The sequence below is a fragment of the Peromyscus leucopus genome, chromosome 15, assembly GCF_004664715.2.
Source record: "Peromyscus leucopus breed LL Stock chromosome 15, UCI_PerLeu_2.1, whole genome shotgun sequence".
In the NCBI taxonomy this organism is placed as follows: domain Eukaryota; kingdom Metazoa; phylum Chordata; class Mammalia; order Rodentia; family Cricetidae; genus Peromyscus; species Peromyscus leucopus.
The window spans coordinates 34,583,252-34,605,805 of record NC_051076.1 but is presented as its reverse complement, the minus strand read 5'-3'; the positions used below and the strand labels follow the sequence as shown (position 1 = coordinate 34,605,805).

The following is a 22,554-nucleotide window of genomic DNA, read 5'->3' as shown; positions in this document are numbered from 1 at the left end:
GATGTAGCTGGTGATTCCCTCCAAAATTATTTATTAAACTTCACGTGTACGTTATAGGCTGTATCATAAGGTATATTTTTATTTACAACTAATATATGGAAATTAAGTAGATTATAAAACATGGCATATGTATGTAAACAAACACACGCAAACATACACACATATCCCTGTACTTGTGTGTAGGTTGACTGTTTTAGAGGAGCATGGGGAAAATGAACTACCTTCATTAAGATCTGAAATTCTGGATTAGGGAAAAATTTACATTCATGGTACACCATTTTATGTGTTTTAGGATTTCCAAATTAAATAACAAAGAATAGGAGAAGTTAAGACAAAAGCTGAAAATTAAACTATTATAATTTATGGTTTCCTTTGGTTGTATAGGTTGAGTTACGGGCATAGGAAAGCTGTGACTTTCTTGTGGTCCCCTTGCCTCAGACTCTCAAGTTGCTGGGATTATAGGTCTGCACCATCATGCTCAATAAGAACTTGATTATTTTCTTAAGTTTCCAGGTCATGTTCACACTACTTAATGCTGGCACCATACTTTAAGGACCCTTAACAGCAAAGCTGCCCCATTATCAACATGCTTGGAACTAGCAGAAAAGTCATCTGTACCAGTAAATATGGTACACACTCCACAGGCAAGAACAGGGATTTGAATATAGTACACAGTGCACAGACAAGGACAGAATGTGAATATAGTACACACTGTACAGACAAGGACAGAATTTGAATATAGTACACACTGCACAGACAAGGACAGAATGTGAATATAGTACACACTGCACAGACAAGGACAGAATGTGAATATAGTACACACTGCACAGACAAGGATAGAATTTGAATATAGTACACACTGCACAGACAAGGACAGAATTTGAATATAGTACACACTGTACAGACAAGGACAGAATGTGAATATAGTACACACTGTACAGACAAGGACAGAATTTGAATATAGTACACACTGCACAGACAAGGACAGAATGTGAATATAGTACACACTGCACAGACAAGGACAGAATTTGAATATAGTACACACTCCACAGACAAGGACAGAATTTGAATATAGTACACACTGTACAGACAAGGGCAAGAATCAATTTGATTGGTACTCATAGATGTGTCTATTTTGAAGCCTCCATATGAATGGCAATATAGTCTTCCCAAATATGAATATGCCAGAGCCATTTAAAACCAACAGAAGAAGCAATGTTCTTGAAATATTATGTCTAACTTTGCAGATCTCCTCAGCTATGTCTTTGGGTAGCTAGAATAAACAAAACTGTGTACACATTTAAAAATATGTGCAAACCCAGCTAGCTTTGAGAAGTCTTTAAAATATGTTTCTTGAAATGGTAACAAGCAACAGAATTAATTTTAGGTAAGGAAAATATTTATTTTGTCCATATTGGGACAAATGTTTACCTGGCTTGGAGTTAGCCTCCCAGTCTTTTGTGGTGCCTGGCTCTGCCCGTGGTTCTGCACGTAGCCAGCGTCCGTGTAATTGTACTCATGAAAATCTAGACGCTCAGAGCCATCCTCACATGGAAATTGTTCTTATTCTGGTCCCAAAGGAACTCACCTCTCAAATCAGGAAGCCCCTTACCCTGTGGGAAGCTGGAAGTCTCTGTGGCACAAAACCTCGCTTTGCTTGTGATCCTGTGGCTGACTTGTCAGTTGCGATCTCACCTTCTCTTAGGGAATCCTATGGTCAGTGTGTCTGAATATTATTAGTTTCTGGCTTTCCCTGGTCCCCGGCTTTGTTTCTCATTTTCCTTGATCTTTTCTGTCTTAAACCTGCTGCTGTCTTACTTCACCCCAGCTAGCTGTTCCTCACCTCCTTTGCTGAGCGAAACCTAACTTGTCTTCACAGTGAAGGGTGGTGTTTGATTGTCCTTCCCTAGGCACCGGGGTGCAGGGTTGGGGGTAGGGGGGAACGGACACCCCAGCAGTTGATAGGTCCTAAGAGGAGGTAAGAAGGGAGTCAGGCATGGTGCTTGGAAGAATCTTGCAGCCCGGCTGACTGACTAGCAATCAGGTTGCTTCTTTATTTATACAGATTCAAAAGACTCATGACTTTTTCAAAAGATACAAATTACATTATTCTGTCTGTAGACTTGTGTTTGATTTTCTATAACATGTCCAGGGTCATAGGTCTAGTTACAATTAATAAGTACAGATAGAACAGATTTTGCTTTTGTCATTAGTCCCACAGCCCTTCTTCAAAGAATCTGTAGACTCTTGTTAGGGCAAGCATACTTAGTACATAGCAGTCTGTTTGCAGGCAGACAGCACTTGTGCTTTCAGAGAGCCAGGTAAATAGAAAGTATCTGAGCCAGTTCAGGTGAATCATCGTGTCTTGAATAGTGTACTATCAGTTTTCAGAGTACAAAAGTTATTCACAAATCAGCCTATCGTTGAATTTTTTTTTCCTAGGGACATACCCCATATCACCCCATATTTAGTATGTTACTTATTCAGCAAACTCTGAGCATAATGTAAGAGGAGGCCTCTGATCTCTTGCCAGACTTCCTGGTCAGTTAGAGCTCACCAGTCTCCTTTAAGTTTACATTGTTCTCATTATTCTGTTTGAGTTTGCTTGGGGGCGGCTGTACCAAGAAGATCCTGGAGTCATGCCTCATAAAAAAGTTTCTAGCATCTTTGTGCTTATCACAATCTCCAGGGCATAAGGGAAGATTTCTGAATAGGGCCAGATGCAATTATCTCCCTAAAAGCAAGAGGGGTGATAAATTTAGGACTTTCCTGAGGAGATTCAGACATAGTTTTCTCAGGGAAAGACATTAAGTGAATTATAATGTAGAAAGCCCCCAAGCAGGCAAGCACGCAGAGACCAAGCCTGAAGGTGAGAGACAGCATGACAGCGATTATAGCATTGGGCTCAGCTCTGCTGGAACCATGTCAGACAGCTATGGTGGCCTCATGACGTGAGCGTTTCCCGTGGATATGGCTGTGCCACCTACGAGTCGTTTCTGTAGGTCTGTTCTGTCCACACACACGCTTTTGGGATGGAGCCTGCCTTTTCTGCTTTCTACTCCCTAATTACATTGTGATTGATTGCAATGTGCGGTCACTACACTGTGGGTGAATCTCGAAAGCTCTTATATCCGTTGCTCCTCTCATTGCCTTGCAGTGAATTTATGAGTAATTCTTATTAGAAAATTGGTAAGGAAAATGTTCATTTTAGGTCTGGATTGTGGTATAAGTGGAGGGTCAGTAATGATACTGTTTTGTAAACCTACTTGCTACTAGGTTGGATTTTATGGTCAGATAATGGATCAATGTGAGATTCTAAGTGCCTTTCTTAATTCTTAATTTAATAGTTAAACTGAATCTAAGTTCTTATGTTACTAAATTAATGCAATTATAAATATCTGTTTGTTTTAGGAATAGTACCATAAACCATAACAAGTTAACTGTACTTTGGATCTTGTGTCCTTTCAGTACTCATGTTAATGGCATAGTTTGTGGTGATACTGGAAGGTGGTAGGAACATTGAAGTGAGGCCTGGTGAGGGGTCTTTAGGTCACTGGGGATGTGTCCTTGAGGTGGATGACAGGACCCCAGCCCCTTCTCTCTTGTTCCCTGGCCATGAAGTAGATGATTTGCTCCTCCAGGCATTTCTACCATGCTAGGTGGTCTAATCACAGGCTTAAGAGCAATGTGTCATAGAATGAAACCTTCGAACTGTGAGCCAAAAGGAGCTTTTGTACGGCGATTCTTCCTTCACCTATTTGTTGAGTAATGGAAAGGTGACTGGTGTATAGACAAAGCAGGCTCTCAGGCTGCCAGACATACTGGAAAATTCCCAGTGAAAAGCTATTGCTTAGTAACTTTTCCAGAGAAGACCAATGTTTCCACTGCATTTATATGCAAGGTTCTTTGTTATGCATGTTTGTCTAGATTAGTATTAAATTCCTTCTGTTGAATGTAGTAATCCTTGTGATTTCTTTTATACTTGGACACTGCAAATTAATCTAGATGCTCATAATCTTCAGCTTGGATTTGGCTTTATGATAATAATGTTTTAAAAACACGCTATTTTTTAGTTATAATGTCTTTTATTTATTTCACTAGATATAAACTTTAAAGGCAATAAAATTTCTCTAATATGATTTACATTAGTATTCATATTTAATATATCATTTTTATCCATTTTGTTAGTCTATATACTCTTGGCTGTATCAGGATTAAACCTTCCTTAAAACATCTTACATGAGTAAAATATAAAATTTCTTTGTGGACATTTCCCACTGTTTCTATCTCTTAAAGTTTCTTTTCAAACGATCTTATTCACGTGTCTGTGGATGTATCCTGATGACATAATCATTCTCAAAGGGTCTGCCTTCTAATCCTCTACTGATTATAACAAAGGCCAAGAATACATGCTCCCCTATCTCCTAATACAGCCCCATCAGACTAGAATCGCGACACAAAGCATTCAGTACATAGGACTGCTGTGAAGATTGTATGAAGTATCATGTGATTAGTACATACAGCACGTTTGAGAGAGCTCTGCCAAAACTCATGCAGACGCCCAGTGTACACGTGTTCTGAGAAGTAACTGCAGAGGCGTTTTTCCCGACTTCCCTGCATGCACGCTGCTGAACTTGCTGAGAAGGTGAGCTCGCCTTCATTGAATTGCTTTTGACTTTTTTGTTAAAAACGTCAATGGGCATCTTTGTGTGGGGCCATGTCTGCTCCCCAGATGCACATGTATGCAGCTGCTCTGCCAGTCCTCACTATCCTGATGACAGTTGTGAGTAGAATGAGTCCTCCCCGTTCTTTTCCTTAGTGACACAGTCTCACTCTGCATCCCGCACTGGCCCTATCTCCTCCTAGCCCGGACCAGTCTTGACCTCGCACTGCTGTTTCCCTACTTCGGTCTCACAGATGCTGGGGTGTAGGTGTGCAGGCCAATGCCTGGCTCCTCCTCCTTCCTTCCTGAACTTGCTTTAGCTAGTCTGATTTCTTTCTTTCTTTCTTTCTTTCTTTCTTTCTTTCTTTCTTTCTTTCTTTCTTTCTTTCTTTTTTATTTCCATGTAGTATTAGAATAATCTTATCTTTATTTGTATAAAATTTTACTAGGATTTTGGTTGGAATCATGCTAAACTCATTTCTCAACTTAAAAAGGATTCCAACTTGTTAATGCTCGACTTAAATCCTGTCACCTTGTTGAAACCAGTTACTACTTCTGAGATTTAGTTATAGATCAACTTTTTTTACATGGGAATCTTGTTCCATGCAAACACGTGGTTGTATTTTCTGCTCTCTGATCTCAATGCCTTTCACTTCCTTCTGGCTTCGGTGCATGGCTTTGGTGACCTCTAACAACACATCGAGATAAAGAAGTTTTCCATACACCCCCTTTTATTCTGAGTTTATATTCTGAAGGGTATTGCAGGTTTTTCAAAATCTTTTCTACATCAATTGATGTGACCATGTGATCTTTTTCATAGTTTATCAACATAGTTACTGCATTCGTTGACTTCAGATAATGAATATAAGGCTTGTGTATCTGAAATAAGTCCTGCTTGGTATGTATTTTCATAGGTTGATAAATTTGTTGGCTTATCTTCTGTTAAGAGTTTTTGTATCTCTGTTGTTCAGAGTTATTAATGGGTAATTTTATTTTTTACATTATCCTTGTCTAGTTTGGGCATCACAATAATAATATCACTTTCATGAATGAATTATTATCCTACTTTTTCCAGTTTATTTTGAGAAAAAAATTTATTTATTTAAAGTTAAATTTTTACTATTTATTTTTGTTTTGTTGTTTGTTTTTTGTTTTTCCCAAGACAGGGTTTCTCTGTGTAGCTTTGGAGCCTATCCTGAAACTCGCTATGTAGACTAGGCTGACCTTGAACTCACAGATATCTGCCTGCCTCTGCCTCCCAAGTGCTGGGATGAAAGGCCTGTGCTAGTGCCACGGACTGGCCCATCGAGAGTACCACGATGTAGGGGGACCAGGGCTTGGGTAGTCAGGAAGGCAAGGATTCAGCAAATGACAGACAGACAGACAACACACTCAGAAGTGGTTTGAATCTACTGCGATTTTACTTCTGCAAATCAGTAGTTTATATACAGAAAAGAAAACTATCAAGTCATACAGGGAACAACAAGAGCTTGGCAATAATTCAGTTACATCATCTTTTAAAAAAAACAGCAAGTACACAATTATTAATCGGCGCTAGACATATCCCTTCACCCACAAGAACTTTATGACCCAAAGAGCAGTCTGTGTTTTTTAAACTTAGTACAGTCCCTAGACTTGTGCAGACTTCTTGCGGTTGCAGCTGTGTCCTTCATTGCCCCGGCCAGCAGGGTCTTCAACGGGGACCTAAAGGGAGGGCCGGCGAATGAGAGGGACAAGAGACACAAAGAATGAGAGCAAGACAGGACGTCTGATCAAGCTCCAAATTTTTATTTTACTCTCAAGGCATTTATAGGCAATTTCTTAGAATGTTGGAAGTCAATCTACCTTAAGATCCAGCTATACCATTCTTATGTATATACCCAAAGGATGGTACAGCCTACCACAAGGACACTTGGAAGCAACCTAGATGTCCCTCAACAAAAGAATGGATAAAGAAACTGTGGTACATTTATACAATGGATTATTGCTCAGCTGTTAAAAAAAAATCATGAAATTTGAAGGCAAATGGATGGAACTATAATAAATCATCCTGAGTGAGGCAACCCAGAGCCAGAAAGATAAATATGGTATGTATTCACTTATATGTGGACATTAGCCATTAAATAAATGAAAACCAACCTACAACCGATAGACCTAGAGAAGTTAGATATGAAGGAAAGGATGGGGTGGGGCACACGGATCTCCCTGGGAAAAGGAGGTAGAATATGTTTTATGGGGGTGGATTGGGATGCAAATGGGAGGATCAAGTGGATATGGGGGTGAGATAGGGCTAAGCAAGGGAATGCAGGGAGAGACAGCTGGAATTGAGGAGCCTTTGAAGGCTGACTCAACCTAGTGCAATGGAAACGCCTTAAAATACATGACGGCGATCCTAACGAGGTCTCCTAATAATGGGCACGACAGAGTCCCAACTAGCAATCTTTTGTTACCCAGGTAGTACTGGGACTGGGTTTATTCAATTGAGTTGTTGGCCAAGGGGATCCCATGGAAATCCCTGAACAACTCAGGCTGTTCCCAGGACAATGGGTTGCTCTCCCCAAATTCACTACAGGTCCCCACTGCTGAGGACAACGCCCATACAACTCACTGAACATGGAGAAGTCAACCTGGAACCTACATGGAACCTTCACTCCTACATCCTTGTGCCTTTGCTGTGGGAAGGTACTCTACAAGCCACTGAAAGAGAATGTAAACACTAACCCAGCCACAAAACCTATGACCTGCAATCTGTTCTGCCTGCAAGATATGCTAGGCCAGTGGTGACAGCAGAATTTGTAGGAGTAACCAGCCGACGTCTAACTTGGTGTGCATGAGTTGAGGGGGCGGGGGAGGGGCTGTGCTCGTCTGTCTGTACTCACCGTGCATCAGAATGTCACAGTTTTCAGGAAGGACTGTTGGTTCTTGGGTCTGGCTTTCCAGCTTCAGCATTTCCTTCTCAGGATGCAGTTTGACTCCCTACATAAACAAGTAGCATAAGGAGGACACTGGTGGTGCAAGAGAAGAAAGCCAACTGGGTTCCCTGTCTCAGTTTACAGGACTACAGGAAGGAAAGGGATTGTGCTGGGTTTAGGGAGACTTCATGACTTAGTCAGTCTCTCTGTTACTGTGCTTCGTCTTGACTCTTAGCTTCGTCCTTCTGTATACGTTTCCCAGGATTTTGGAAGAAAGGAGAGCTGCCAGTTGTAGAGGGTTGTGAACCCAGTGGAAAGTGTGTTTCCCCAGTTCCAGCCCTAAAAAAAATCTCAGGGAAGGACTCTGTGGCTTAAGCTAATTATGATTCTGATCCTAACTAAACTACTGTGGCCTGGGAACTCAAAGTGCTATGATTGGTTTTGCTTAGATCTGGTGTCACCTCCTGACATTTTGATGGAGGTTGTAGTTAGTGGGTCATATAGGAAGTTGACAGTTCCCTTGTCAATCAAATGATTAGAGAAATCACTTACCTTAAAGGGAAACTGGGTATAGTCACAGGAAGAGCAAGTTTTAAATAATAAATATCTAATATTCTGGAGTTGATATGAGAAAGACATCTGAAGAGAAGCTTTTGAACAAACCAGGTGAAACACATAATGAGTGGAGATGGAGAAATGATTTGACATTCCAGCATTTAAGAGGTGACATTCATGTAGTTATAAGCAAACTATTATAAAATCCAGTAGCTGTGCAAACACTAACCAAGTAAGACGCTCTCTTTTTTGACCCTTTTGTCCTTTGCTTCCTGGGATACCATTTTGTTTTATTTTATTGCTACATGCATGTGCTTCATTTACATAGTTATTACCATTTGTTCAGTCATCTGAACATTTTCTATCTAGGACAGAGTACAGGACATATGGTTATTGACTTTTTGTGTTCTAAGTGATTAAACACAAAACTGCTTTCTTAAATGCGTCTGTGACCTACCACCACACATAACCAAGTGGACATAAAAAGGCAGTTTCCATGGATATTGAGTAGGCTGGATAACAGACCTGGGAGCAGTAATATCACACGACCTAAACTAGGGGAAATTTCGGGTAGGAATTGGACTTGTGTTAGACTGTAATGGTAATGTAATGTATGGAGTGTAATGTATGCTATAGCATCATACTTGTCTGTAAGTAGAATTATTGTGTTCAAATGATACATCCCACAAAAGAACATAGTTTAATAGGATTATAGATGTATAATAGAGGTTTGTAATAGCTGCAGACTATAGATTTATCTTTATATTGGCTAATGCAATACTGACCCACACTTTCATCAAGATTCATATATCAATGTGTAATATTTCTTTATGTAAGAGACAGAGATAGAGTAGGTTTACTTGAAAGATCCAAGCTATCTTCTGGGCAACACACAGTGATTGCTGTCACAACTCTCAGCAGCTAAGGATGCCTCCATTGGGTCTACATAAGAATGGGTCCCTCAACAGTCAGGAATGGATGAAGGAGAGGCTCCAGGGCCCTGCCTCTCACTGTTGAACCGCCTGTTACAGGTAGAATCAGAGTGCGGGGTAGGGAGTGTAATCATTGCTTTCAGTATAGTGTGGGGAGGCTCCAGGGCACTACCCCTCACTGCTGAACTGCCTGTTAGAGGTAGAATCAGAGTGTGGGGTAAGGAATGTAATCATTGCTTTCCGTTGTATGTCTACCCACCCGGCTCCAATAGATCGTCCCAATCTAATGGTGACACAGATGGCCCTGGTTAAGTGGGTCACAACTCAAACCGAAGGTGGGATTCTGGGAAAGGGACTGGTGGGGTGGCAGTGGTGACAGGAATGAGGGAGAAAAGAGAGAGTGACTAGTTTATGTATATATAGTAAGATTTTTATTTGAGGCAAAACCATGTCAAAATTAGTGCCATGCTCTTAAGAGTCAGCAGACCCTTACCTTATGAAAATCACCCATTTGTGACAGAATTTGTGCCCAAATTCTTCATGCTGGTTAGTTTCTGTCGCCTTGACACAGATGTTGAGCTAGCTGGGAAGAGGGGCTCTCAGGTGAGAAATTGCCTCCATCTTGTTGGCCTCTAGGCAAGTCTGTGTGGAAGTTTCTTGATTGTCGGCTGATATGGGAAGGTCCAGCTCCCTGTGGGAAGTACCATCCCTGGGTAGGTGTCCTGGCTTGTATTAGAAAGGAGTGGTGGCACAGGCCTTTAATCCCAGCACCCAGGAAGCAGAGGCAGGCCAATCTCTATGAGTTTGAGGCCGAACTAGTTTACATAGCAAGTTCCAGCCCAGTCAAAACTACATAGTGAGACCCTGTCTCAAAAAGCCAAAAGAAGGAGGAGAGAAGAAAAAGAGGAAGAGGAGGAAGAGAAGGAGGGAGAAGAAAGGAAGAGGAGGAGGAGGAAAAGAAAAAGAGGAGGAAGAAGAAGAAGGAAGAGAAAGGAGGGAGAAGGGAAGGAAAGAAAGAAGGAAGGAAGAAAAGAAAAGAAAGAAAGGCTATACAAGCTATGAAGAACAAGCCAATAATCAGGGTTCCTCCATGGTCTCTGTTTTAGTTCCTGCTTCAGGCTCCTGACTTGAGTTTTGTACCCTGACTTCCCTTCATGATAGAGTGTAAGTTATAAGTTGAAATAAATCCTTTTTGCTCCAAGTGTCTTTTGGTCATGGTATGTCTTAGTTATTGATCAATTGCTGTGAAGAGATACTATGACCAAAGCAACTTATAAAAGAAAGCATTTATTTAGGGGCTTGGTTACAGTTTCAGAGGGTTAGTCCATTTCCATTATGGAGGAAACCAGGGCACTGGAGTGGAGCAGTAGCTGAGAGTTTACATCTGATCCACAAGCCATGGGTAGAGAGAGAGAGACCGGACCTGGTGTGGGCTTTTGAAACCTCAAAGGCCACCCTACATGACATACTTCCTCCTCCATGGCCACACACCTCTTAATCCTTCCTAAACAGTCCAACTAGGAACCAAACATTCAAGTATAGGAGCCTCTGAGGGCCATTTTTATTCAAACCACCTCAGTGTATATCACTGGGAAAATGAAGCAAACTAGGGCACAGACCTTCAGTTGGGTGTAATCTCTCTGCCTTCTTATGGTTACTCATCTTTTCTGAGTCATTCACTCTCTTCTGTCTTTATGTAAAGCCCATCATCCTTCAGGATTTAGGAACAATACACACTTTCATTCCCCTTGAAATCTGTTTGCTTTTCAGTTATTTGACTTTTTCCTCTTATATCCAGTATCTTGTCATTTTACTTTTTGATAATGTTATTTTAAAGTCATTTGATTTTCAGGTTCTTTACATCACTAGATTTTTGGGGCCTTAAAGGCAAAGTAGTGGCTTCAGAGCTTTCTGATTTGTTCTCAGGACCATCATTGGTACTGGAGCATTTACCGAGAGAATCAAATGATTACGTGTGGTGCTCTGTTCAGGGATTTACCTAATTTCTCTTGCAGAGATACTGCATTTTTCTTATTTGGAGAAGAAGCAAAGAACAATGATGTTGACAATTTGTATTTCTTAGAAGCCTAAGATATTTTAAAAAATTTATATTTTGAACCAATTTTTCTTCATTTTTAGGACTGTTGGGAAAGATCTTAATAGCTATTCGAGATGCATGTTTTGAAATCTCAGCGATACAGATGGTAAGTGGTTTACAATGAGCCATAATGTATGGAAGAATTGTTTTTTAATAAGCCTTAAAATGTATTTAACTGAATGTTCACCATGCACTTGAGATTTGAATTTATTAAAATTAAAGACATACAGATTCAATAACCTGGCTGGATCTGGTGGATTAGGCCTTTGATCACAGCATTCTGGAAGGAGAGGTAGCTGTGTGTTTGAAGCCAGCCTGATATATGTGCTGAGTTCCAGGCTAGACCAAACAACAACATAACAAAACAGCAACAAAAAACTGAACTCGATAACTTTATAATAAAAATGTTTTAATTACTTAGTCTATATAATAATTTACTGAGATACTAATATTTAGACAATAAACCTGATTTAAGCTTCAAAGTTTCTTAGAACTTGAAACTTCAGCAGAAAAGTAGGGGGCGGCTCTATTGGCCTTACGAATGACAAAAGAATCAAAGTGAGGTGTGTCAGCGAGCATTCTGTGTTCTGCGTTTCTTAGCAAATAGTGAAGGAAGAATGTGATGTGAGTTCAGATTCCTTTGGCACTCTCAACCTAGGGCTGGTTTCTAAACTGTCCCTTAAGTGTTAATGTATTTAATTTCCCCCATGGCTCTTAGGCCTCAAGCCTATACTCACTTAGAATTGCCCCCTCAGACATTCTCAGAAAGTCCTCGCCTGAAGCCATCACACATATTTTGGTAACAGGGGATACCTTTGTGCTGTACGCACTGGTTCATTTGACAAGAAATCATTATAAATAATGTGAACCTATGATGGGACGTTATAGGATAATGGTAAGTGCAATTGTTGGCGTCTACAGTCAGAGACAGCATTTCCAGAATCTAGGGTCAACAGTTTTCTAGGCCTGGTCAGGCATCCTTAGCCTCAGTTTCTCCTCTAGGCCATGAGGATGTTATTATTTGCCACTGTGGGTTTATGCTGTAGATTTAGCAGACTTTTATTAAGTTATATTTTATGTCACGTTTTGGTTCTCTGATGGTAAAAGTTGAATGAATGCAGGATAAAGCCTTGAAATCAAACCAACTTCCCTCCCTGTAATAGTAATGCCGCCCATGCCGGTCAGTCCTGATTGAGTTGTTGACTGTGTAGACTGACATTTCTCAGTGATCTCCAGTCTTGACAGTTCTAGAGAAGCAAAGGGAAAGGGGGTCAAATTCGGGCTCAGACGCCCTTTCTTTAAGTCAGTGTTTTAGTTAGTGAGACTGTTAACCATAACAACATTTTATTCTTAACTGAATTTAAAATGAACCTTGATATGAAGTTGTTCCGGGTGTGTTTCATAAGCGTATATATCTTATTCACACTTGGTTTTGAAGGCTAGAAGGAAGTCCAGCTGACATGTCTAAGTGCTTTGCTACAAACTGGTCAATGGGTTGGATTCTGGGAGTGACAGGAGGTCAATATGGAGAAGTCTCATGGTGTCTCTGGGTCTTGGCAGTAACATGCTAAGTACTTATGCCATAGGATTTTGAGAATTATATGAGATGTACATGTATAAAATCCAGTCCAGTATCATATGTTAAATACCCAATAAATCTCAATAAATAAATATAAAGTTATTATTGACCAGCTGGTCTTTAATACTACTTTCTTCTTCAAAGAACAAATTATCCAAGACTTACATTTTGAGGTTAAAAGAAGAAGACAGGTATAGTGGCAAGTCTCTATCATTCTAGCACTTGGAAGGCTGAGACAGAACAGTCACAAGTTCAAGGCTAGCCTGGGCTGCATATTGTCTTTGGAGCCAGTGTGGGGAAAAGACACCACATAGCAAAAAGTAAAAGTATGTGTCCAAGGAATGATAAATGCTGAATGCTAAGTTTAGCTCACTTGATTGGCTTACTTTTTTTTTTTAATGTAGTTCAATATGGATCGAGTTAACGTCGAAGAATTCTATGAAGTTTATAAAGGCGTTGTGCCTGAGTATAATGTAAGTATCAAAATAAATATTAAATAATACAATTAAAAACAATGTGTGTGTTTCAAATCTTGGAAATCTTATAAATATTGAAAGTATTTTTAAGGATTATTTATAAACCATATATCTGGCAAAGGATTAATATCCAAATCTATTAATAACTCAAACAACTGACTAGCAAGATGACAATTAACTTAATTTTTAAAACAGACAAAGAGCCAGGTAGTGATGCACGACTGTACCTAATGCTTGGGTGGTAGAAGCAGGAGGATCGGAGCTCAAGGCCAGCTTGGGCTGCATAGTGAATCCTGTCTCAAAAGAGGAGGAGGAGGAGGTGGAGGAGGAAGAGGAAGAGGAAGAAAATACAAAGAATCTGAAATGATACTTCTTAAAAGAATGAATGTGATTGTCCAACAGATAAATGAAAGATGTTCAGCATGAGGTTGAAGAGCAGGCTCTGTGGTTAAGAGGGCTTGCTGCTATTTCAGAGGGCCCAAGTTCAATTCCCAGGACCGCCAGTTATTTACCCTTTTAAAGATTTTATTAGCCCATGTATAGAATGAGAATGATGCAATATTAGAAGATTGTTGTGCGAATTAATTAAAGCAAATCATGTAAAATGATCTCTTCATTGAGAGTACTTGGTAAATATTAGCTGCTGCTGTTTCTGTTACTGTGTAGTTTGGGAGTAGTCTTTGATAGTGGATTTTTTTGTTGACAGTTTATACTTACATTCAAACTTACTTCAAAATTATCTTAAAAAGGATAGTTTTGACCTTATCCTGTTATCATGATAAGAGCATATATTGATTGAACATCTACTATAGATTTTACAGTTTTGTGATAAAAGGCACATAATGTACATTAATAGAAGTTAAGTTCTAGTGAAGATAGACATTAATTCGATCATTCCATGTACAGCTGACTGTCTTGGGTTAGCAAAAGACTCTTTAAAAAAAATAAACAAACAAGTTTTTAGAAAATTTCTCCTTAACTAACAATTGGGAGGACCAAAACATTTTTAATCAGTTTTTAAAGAAACACATTATGTGTTTGGTGGCATTCTTTGCTCGATGTCTGTTCATATCTTACAGACAGGGATTCTGGTATTGCAGTGGTTCTGACCTTCTTAATGCTGTGACTCTTTAATACAGTTCTTCACGTTGTAGTGACCCCCAGCCATAAAATTGTTGCTACTTCATAACTATAATTTTGCTGCTGTTATGAAACATATTGCAAATATCTGATATTCAGGATATCTGATATGTGATCCCTGTGGCGGTCCTGACCCACAGGTTGAGAACCAATGTTGACTTCTCACTTGTCTGAGGAACTCTTTCTATGTCTTTGATTTTAAAAATATGTTGTGATTTGGGTACATGTTTTAGATGGGCAGGCTTTGCTGCTGCTGCTGCTGCTGCTGCTGCTGCTGTCTTTGTTCTCCTGTTCTGTAGTGTTTTATTTTGTTTCTCTCAACTCTTAAGATTTGTTTTGTTTCTTGCTGGTTGTGATGGACTCTTTTATACTTTTCTTTCCTTTTTTTCCCCTTTATAGTCCTTTGTTGGACTTAGAGCTTTGTGGATAGAAATTTGGAAAACTTTTTATGACTTATGTCCTGAAATAGTTCTCTGTCAACTTTTCTTCCAGGACACCATGTTAGACAGTGTGACATTGTCCTACAATGCCTTGTTTTTCTTCCTTGTTGGTGTCCTTGCTTGTGTTGAAGCCGTTTCAAGAACCTGTTTCAGATTTGTTGATCTGCGGTGTTATGTCCTGCTCTCGCGCAGAGCACTTTTTAGTTACATGTCTTTGATTTCATGTCTAGATTTGAGTCTTCTGTTACTTAGATTTTCCTGGTAATGTCTGCGTTTCTCCTATAACTTGAGCACGCAGGCTCATTTATAACAGCTGTGCTAGCAATCTCGTGTTCCTTACATTGCCCCTGTCTGCTGGATCCACGTCTACTTACTGACTTGTTCTTTGGTGGCTGGTACTCTCCTGCTTCTTCTCGTGCCTGGTATGACAATTGGTTTACAGTGCATTGAGTGTGATGAAATGGATTGTTTCCTGTAGAGAGTACTGGGCTTTGCTCTGGCTTCCAGTTAAGTAACTTTGGTTCAGTTTGACTCTGCTGAGGCTTGCTTCTAAGCTTTGTAAGGTAAGTAGAGTCCACCTCATTACTTAGGCCAGCTATGGAGCAGAGCCCTTCTGAGGTCTCCACCCAATGTGGAGCCCCATGGATTCTGAGGGCTTTCTACGCCATATGAGAGAAGCACTGACTCCTCTCAGCCGTTCTGCAGCTATGGGACCTCCTGCTAATTTCACTTCACTAGTGAATATATTTTATGCACTACCCACCCACCAAAAAAAAGAAAATGAAAACTCTGTGACAAAGTTAGATGTAGAAAAACAATTAGCTTTATATCCTTCTTCCTAACTGGTGTCCATCACCTGCATTCAGTCCTTCCTCATCCTCTCGTGTTTACCCTTTCTTGTTTTCTTTTCTACAAGTTCTTCTGTACCTACATGTATATTTGTTTACACATATACACATATTATTGGATATGTTCCAAAGATGAGGGAGACCCTGTGTTTTTTTCTTTCTGATATCATATGACCTCACTTAATATTATACATTCTAATTTTATCTGTTATCCTGCAAATTTTGTGATTACCTTTGTAATCACATTTTTCTTTGCTGAATAGTATCCATATATATATATATATATATATATATATATATATATATATATTATAATTTTCATTAAAAGTTCATTTGTTGGTGGACAACTAGGTTAAGTTAATTCCAGTTCCTTGCTATAGTGAATATAGCAGCAGTAAACATGGGTATGGAAATGTCTCTGTGGTAGGGTGTGGAGTTCTCTTGTACTCTACCCTGAAAATCCCATCTGCTGGGCTCCCTAACTAAAGTCCGTCTCTGCGGCGCTGTAGGAGTGTTGGACTCTGCTGTACTTTCCTGTCTGCAGCTGTTTTCATGCAGCAAGATGGAGGACTCATCTGGTTTGCTACCTTCCCCGCTTTCCCAAGAGTCACAGTCCTTTGGCCCCTACCATTCAATACACAGAAACTAGCTCATCTATTTTTGTTCCTAGTTTCTAGATGTTACTCCTTGTTGCTAACCACATTATAGATTTTTTTTAAAGGTCCTCCAGGAAAAAAAAAAAAAAAAACACCACTATTTAACTTTAGAAGTATTAGTTTGATGAAAATGTGCTGAGGGAAAGAGGGCATCTGAAAGGAAGATGTGCTGGAACTGATTGTAGGTGATGAGAGCAGGCGGAGCACGGCCTCAGCTTCTGATGATACTAGCCGATGAAGTGAGGGGACAAGACTTTTGAAGCAAAGGTGGCCAGGTGCAGCAAGTGCCTTTGTCCAGGACACAGATGGGAAGGAGGCAAAGCTGGCCGTTTTCAGACTGCAAAGGGTGGGAAAGCAGGAGCGCAGGTAAAAGAATTGCGGTAAAACAGTCAGTGGTTTTAATTCTTTTGTTTTCCCTTACATTGTCTATCATAGGAGATGGTCACAGAAGTCTGCTCTGGCTCTTGCGTAGCCATAGAGATCCAGCAGACCAATCCTACAAAGACATTCCGAGAATTCTGTGGACCTGCCGATCCTGTAAGTCTTTAAACTATTGCTCAGTTTTGTGTCATGGATTAACTAAATACTTTAACAAATTTAATTTTATAAATTATATAAAAGTGAATGTGTGCAAAAATTGTTCAAAATAGTGTTTTACAAAAGGATAATTTTCATTTACCTAGTGACAGTAGAGAATGGACAGAGTATTATTTACTATGGCACTGTTTTCTTGTTTCCATTTGCTAAATTTTAAGTCAAGGCAGGTAATTTTTTTAAACTTGGAAATAAAATTTTTTCTAAGATATTATCCTGTCAAATAGAGTGTAAAACTAAATATGAAAAATATCAATATGGTGGCTGTATTCTAGATGCATAAGAACACATGAGCCGCTGAACTTGTCTAAGTGGGATAGAACAGTGATGTACAAGTACACATATACAGAGCTTCTAGAACAATCGGACTTACAGAGGAAACGACAAATAAGGCCCGAATAATTGGTAGTTGAGGCAAACTTAATGTTGAAGAATTGTGTGGAAAGAGAGCAGCGAAGGTAAAGGCGATTTTAAACCATGTTAGAGGAAGAAGGATTTGAGGGAAAAATCAAGTGCAAGAAAGATAGAAGGGTGTGAAAAGGCTGTATCACAGGCACAAAGACAATGGTGAGGGGCGAAGAACTTTCTGGGGTGCACAGAAGGTCATTTCCCTGGCTTCAGTGAAAGACAGTTTTGGAAGCATGAGGAAGTAAGTATTTTCCTAAGTAGAGGAAATAAGGTAGAAAATGTAATTCTTATATATTAGGAAAGAATTCTTTATATGTAACTCAATTTTAAGAATTATTACAGAATTGTTTCTTTGGTACAACTGAAGCAAATTAAATTGGAAGAGATTAAAGAAAGGAGTTCTAGAAGTAAAAAAGGAACAGACCTGACAATATCTGGCCTCCTTTGTGTCTTTTAGGGGAAAAGGGTAGAAATGATACATGGATTGTGAAAGGTGATGCTTAGTGTAGAGAACACTGGGAGAGAGTGGTGCTGATGCTGTGTATTTACTGAATGTCAGTCATGACAAGAAAGGATACCTTTGACCTGAGGAGAAAGCCATGTTGTTAGTTTTAATTTCCACTTTCTATTTGATGGCCAAATGGGGCTTTTGTTAATTTTTGAGAAAATTAAAGTCTGAATGATAAGCTGACAAAATAGAAAAAATTAGAGAAATAAAAATAACAAAAAAAGAAACAAATTAAGCTTTGTCATTGTTGTATTCTCTCATATACACAGTGAATAATGATTGAACATGTACTAGCACTTACGGATATAAAGATAGAAGCTTCGGCAAGGCAAAGTGGCACACATGATAGTGTGATGACATGGGAGGGTCATTTGAGCCCATGAGTTTGAGGTCAACTTTGGGAACACAGAACAGAAACCTCAAAGAGTTTTCAGCATATCACTTAACCTTCCTAAGTGGTTAGTTTTCATGCATTGTTGCCATCCCCTTGCTAAATATTTTTACAGGTAAAATGGAAATGAAGAATTTTAGCATCAGTAGCTCAGCCTAAGGATGGGTAGCAAGGGAGCTTACAGAAGAGCATGGCATCTGAATGGAGTGTGATGGATGAGTACGTGATAAAGGGGGAGATGGTGTGATTGAAGTCATAGGTGAAAGGCAAAGCATCACTTTACAGCAAGCTCTTTCCTTCTTAAGGTGCTCAAGTACAGGCAGGTAATGGCCAAGGAATGCTCACCGAGGAAGGGTTGGGGCCTGAGCACATGGGTATCCCGTAGACATGACAGTACTAAAAAGGAAAACATGGTGATTCTCTTCCTTTACAGATATTTATTCAGTGAACATTTCTTGTTGGAGTAGAATGTGCAGGCTGCTAGGTTCTGCGGCTGGGGCATAATGAAAATGACTAAGCTAAGTTCCTGTGTTTTTAGACGCTCAGTCTCATGGTTTACTGTTTGGAGATTTTTCTGTTCTTGGATCTTGCCTCCAGAAGATGTAGTTGGGATTACTCAGCTGTGGGTTTTGATTTTGTGTCTTTCATTTTTGTTGTTTATAAGCTGATACTAGATCTTAATAAGTACATGTATTATATTGTATCACAATTTTGATTGAAATGTTTGAATATCTGTAGTGGTGTGGTCGCTACACCAGTGTGTGGGTTCACGCGGATCTGTGGAATGAAGACACAGAGGCATCTTAAGAATGAATTTAGCCTATCATGGCTGCAGGGGGGTCCAGCCTCGAAGGACTGAAGCACTAATCCTTTGCCTAGGGCATATTTATTTGCTCCATTTTACAGTTTAGATAGTTAATCTCTGTACCTTCAAAGCAAACCAAAAGGAGCTCCCAGAGACCAAATGCCAGGTGCAAATTACTTGATTTATCAGGTACCACGGTTTTCTGGGTTTCCTGGACCATGTTTGTATAGGGCCTTTGATCCTTGGGGGACTCTCTGATCCTTGACTCTCAAACAAGATTCACATAGGGTGATAAGAGAAACAAAAGGTGTGGTTGAACAAAGGAAGGATTAGGGCTAGGTGCTGCTCTCTGGAGCCAGGCCAGGAGCTCAGCAAGAATGCCACTACAAATATCAATCCTACATATTTGTGCATTTTAACACATGGCCTTGGGGAAAGTTCGTAGACTTCATCAGATTTCAAAAAGAGGTTGTTGGGGCAAGGAGAGATAGAGAATCCTTGTCCTGGAGAACAGGAGATCTACAGAGTTCCAGTAAGGATTCCTGGAACTAGAAAATGGTATCTTAGCCCATGGACATTTTATACTTTGTTCCTTTGCTAGCAGTACTCTGCCCTGCTCTCTGGCCCAGTCCTCCACGATATCCCTTATATACCTCAGCAAATCCTTCTTCATCCTCTTAACTTCCGCTCCAACTCTCCTATTTATGTTACATTAATTATGTTAATTCATTGGTTGCTTGGGTGGGTTCATTCCTTCTTCATCTGCCAAGTATTTGCTGGGGGACCCTCTCATACATTCAGTACTTTCCTAGACACTGTGATATAGCCATCAACAGACAGTAGCCCTTGCCCTCATAGAAGGTACAGTCTCCTGGAAGGGACGGACCGTGAACAGACCTTAACAAGTATAAATACACTGTGTGCCATGGTGGCAAATGCTGTGTGTGTGTGTGTGTGTAACAATGCAGGGACAAGAGAGAGAGTTACCAGGAAAGGCAGGAAGAGGAAGGTGGAAGGTTACAGAGTTGACAGGTGAGGGCAAGTCTCTGAGCACTCCAGACAGAGGGAACAGCAGGTACCAGAGCTGGAGTACACCTGGCATGTTACAAGAGCACAGTGGCGAGAGTGGGGGAGAGATGGGAAGGAGAGTAGGCAGCTGAAGGCCCTTAGCTTTTCCTCTGTGGAGGAGGAGAGCCATTGGAGAGGCTATTAGAGCAGCAGCAGAGCCTCACACATTTCCATGGGCCGCGTCTGGCTTCTGTGGGGTCAAGAGCAGGAGGAGGGTGCATAATGAATAGTTGCTTTGTAGTAGGGCTCAGAAACAGAGCCACCTGCAAATGCTTCTTGTTTCTTCCCCAATAAAATGAAAAATAAACCTGTATGATGCTTACGTCAGCTAATGTGATCATGCTTCTTAGAACAGTGCCTAGCGTGTTGTATTACCAGCTCATTTTCCTTCCTGTTTTTGAGTTCTTAGGGAATGTGCCATGAGGCACCACACAGCAGATGGTGGGCAGGATGGGAAGACTTGAGTGAGCTTGGGGGTGCCCCAGCCAGCGGGGTCTTCAACAGGGGACCTAAAGAGAGGGCCAACAATTGAGAGGGACAAGAGACAGAAAGAATGAGAGCAAGACAGGATGTCTGATCAAGCTCCAAAATTTTATTTTTCTCTCAAGGCATATATAGGTAGGCAAAGGGGGTTGCGAGTAGGAAGGGACTTAATTAGGGGGGTTGCAAGCAGGAAGGAACTTAGTAATGGGGGTTGCAAGCAGGAAGGGACTTAATTATGGGCTGTTTGTCCAGCAGGAAATGTTGCTCTGAAGGTTATCTATCTACCCTTGTTAACTGCCTAACTGCTTGACTGCAGCTCATTCACCTGATATCTGAGAAGAGGTTCTGGTTTCTGTGGGAAGAGGTTCTAGTGCTATGGAGACTTAAGCAAGGCCTAGATCTAAGAAAAGAGGAGAGAAGCCCAAATATGACAGCATGTGTGTCAAGGGTCGCTTAGGCTTATGGCTCCCGTCAGGGGGTGACTTTGCTTTTAGAACTTGATTTTACAAGAGTGGTTGAGTAAGTTAGGACATGCTCTATGCTGCCTTTGGGGTGAGAACCTTATTCCTTCAGAGAAGTATGTGTTAGTTGTAGTAAAGCTAAAATTGTATGAGATTAGGAGGAGACTACTGACATTGCCCCAATTAGAATGTAAAGAATTAAGAAATGAGTGGGGAGAAATGCTACAAAAGTAATTATTGTTTCTTAAATAAACCACATTGCTTTATTTTGTTAAGGAACAATTAAAAGCAGACATTAAGCTGAAATAATTACTCCAACACTAGTAACAGGTGTGTCTCTGTTACTATACTATTGCTGTAAAGATACACCATGACCAAAGCAATTCTTATAAAGGAAAGTATTTAATTGAGGAATTGCTTATAGTTTCAGAGGCTTAGTCCATTACCATCATGTTGGGGAGCATGACAACATGTGGGCATGGTGCTGGAAAAGAAGCTGAAGGCTGCATCCTGATCCAAAAGCCCACCCCAGCAATATACTTCCTCCAACAAGGCCACACCTCCTAATCCTTTTCAAATAGTGCCACTCCCTGATGACTAAGCATTCAAATATATGAACCTATACAGGACATTCTTATTCAAACTACCACGATATGTTCATAGGGCTTCTGTTTTGATCACATAGAACCATCCCATGGAGGATCAGAAAATTCATGGGAAACTTTTTCATTTACAATTTTCACCCTTCTTATTTTGTGTATTTAAGAAGGAAAAGAAACTTCCAGTAGAATTATATCATCTATAAAGAGAGCAGACTGGCTCAAGGAACTTCTCACTTTTAAGAGCTTCAACAGGCATAAGTTCAAAATTGGATAAAGCCAAGTCAGGTATTTATTAAAGTTTAATAATAGTCAGACATTGCTGGATATGTCTTGTGATTTGTTATAAGAAGGAAAACAGAAGTTGACAGGCAATAGGAAAATAAATGGAGGGTTAGTAAGTGCTTTCAGGGAGGCATGAAGTATATTAAGACTTTTTTTTTTTTTAATTGAATGATTCCATTTCTTTTGAATAAATACCGAGGTTTCACAGAAGTTTTGATCTAAGTGGGCAAATCTTACAGAGTAGAATTTCCCCAAGGTGAAATGAGGATCTACCCTTTCAAGTCAAGGGATAATGTGGTAATTTGAATGTAATTGTCTCCCATAATCTCATAGGGAGCGGCACTATTAGGAGGTGTGGCTTTGTTGGAGTGGGTAGGGCCTTGTTGGACGAAGTGTGTCACTGTGGGGGCGGGCTTTGAGGTTTCCTATGCCAGGATACCACCCAGTGTTTCAGTCAACTTCCTGTTGCCTGCAAGATGTAGGACTCTCAAGCTAGTTCTCCAGCACCATGTCTGCCTGCATGCTTCCCACCATGATGATAATGAACTAAATCTTTGAACTGCAAGCAAGACACCCCAGTTAAATGTTTTCATTTATAAGAGTTGCTGTGGTCTTGGTGTTTCTTCACAGCAGTAAAAACCCTAAGACAGATA

The 22,554-nt window shown here is 40.2% G+C and overlaps 1 protein-coding gene across 7 annotated transcripts in view; it reads left to right on the top strand.

Moving 5' to 3' along the window:
- Nme7 (NME/NM23 family member 7) overlaps positions 1-22,554 on the top strand; it is a 145,662-nt gene that overhangs the window by 68,980 nt on the left and 54,128 nt on the right. For all 7 annotated transcript variants that reach the window (XM_037211305.1, XM_037211308.1, XM_028864397.2 and 4 more), the window contains 3 exons: positions 11,202-11,266; positions 13,144-13,212; positions 16,735-16,836. In XM_037211305.1, coding sequence (XP_037067200.1) covers positions 11,202-11,266; positions 13,144-13,212; positions 16,735-16,836 — 236 coding nt within the window. The remainder of the gene's footprint in view (positions 1-11,201; positions 11,267-13,143; positions 13,213-16,734; positions 16,837-22,554) is intronic.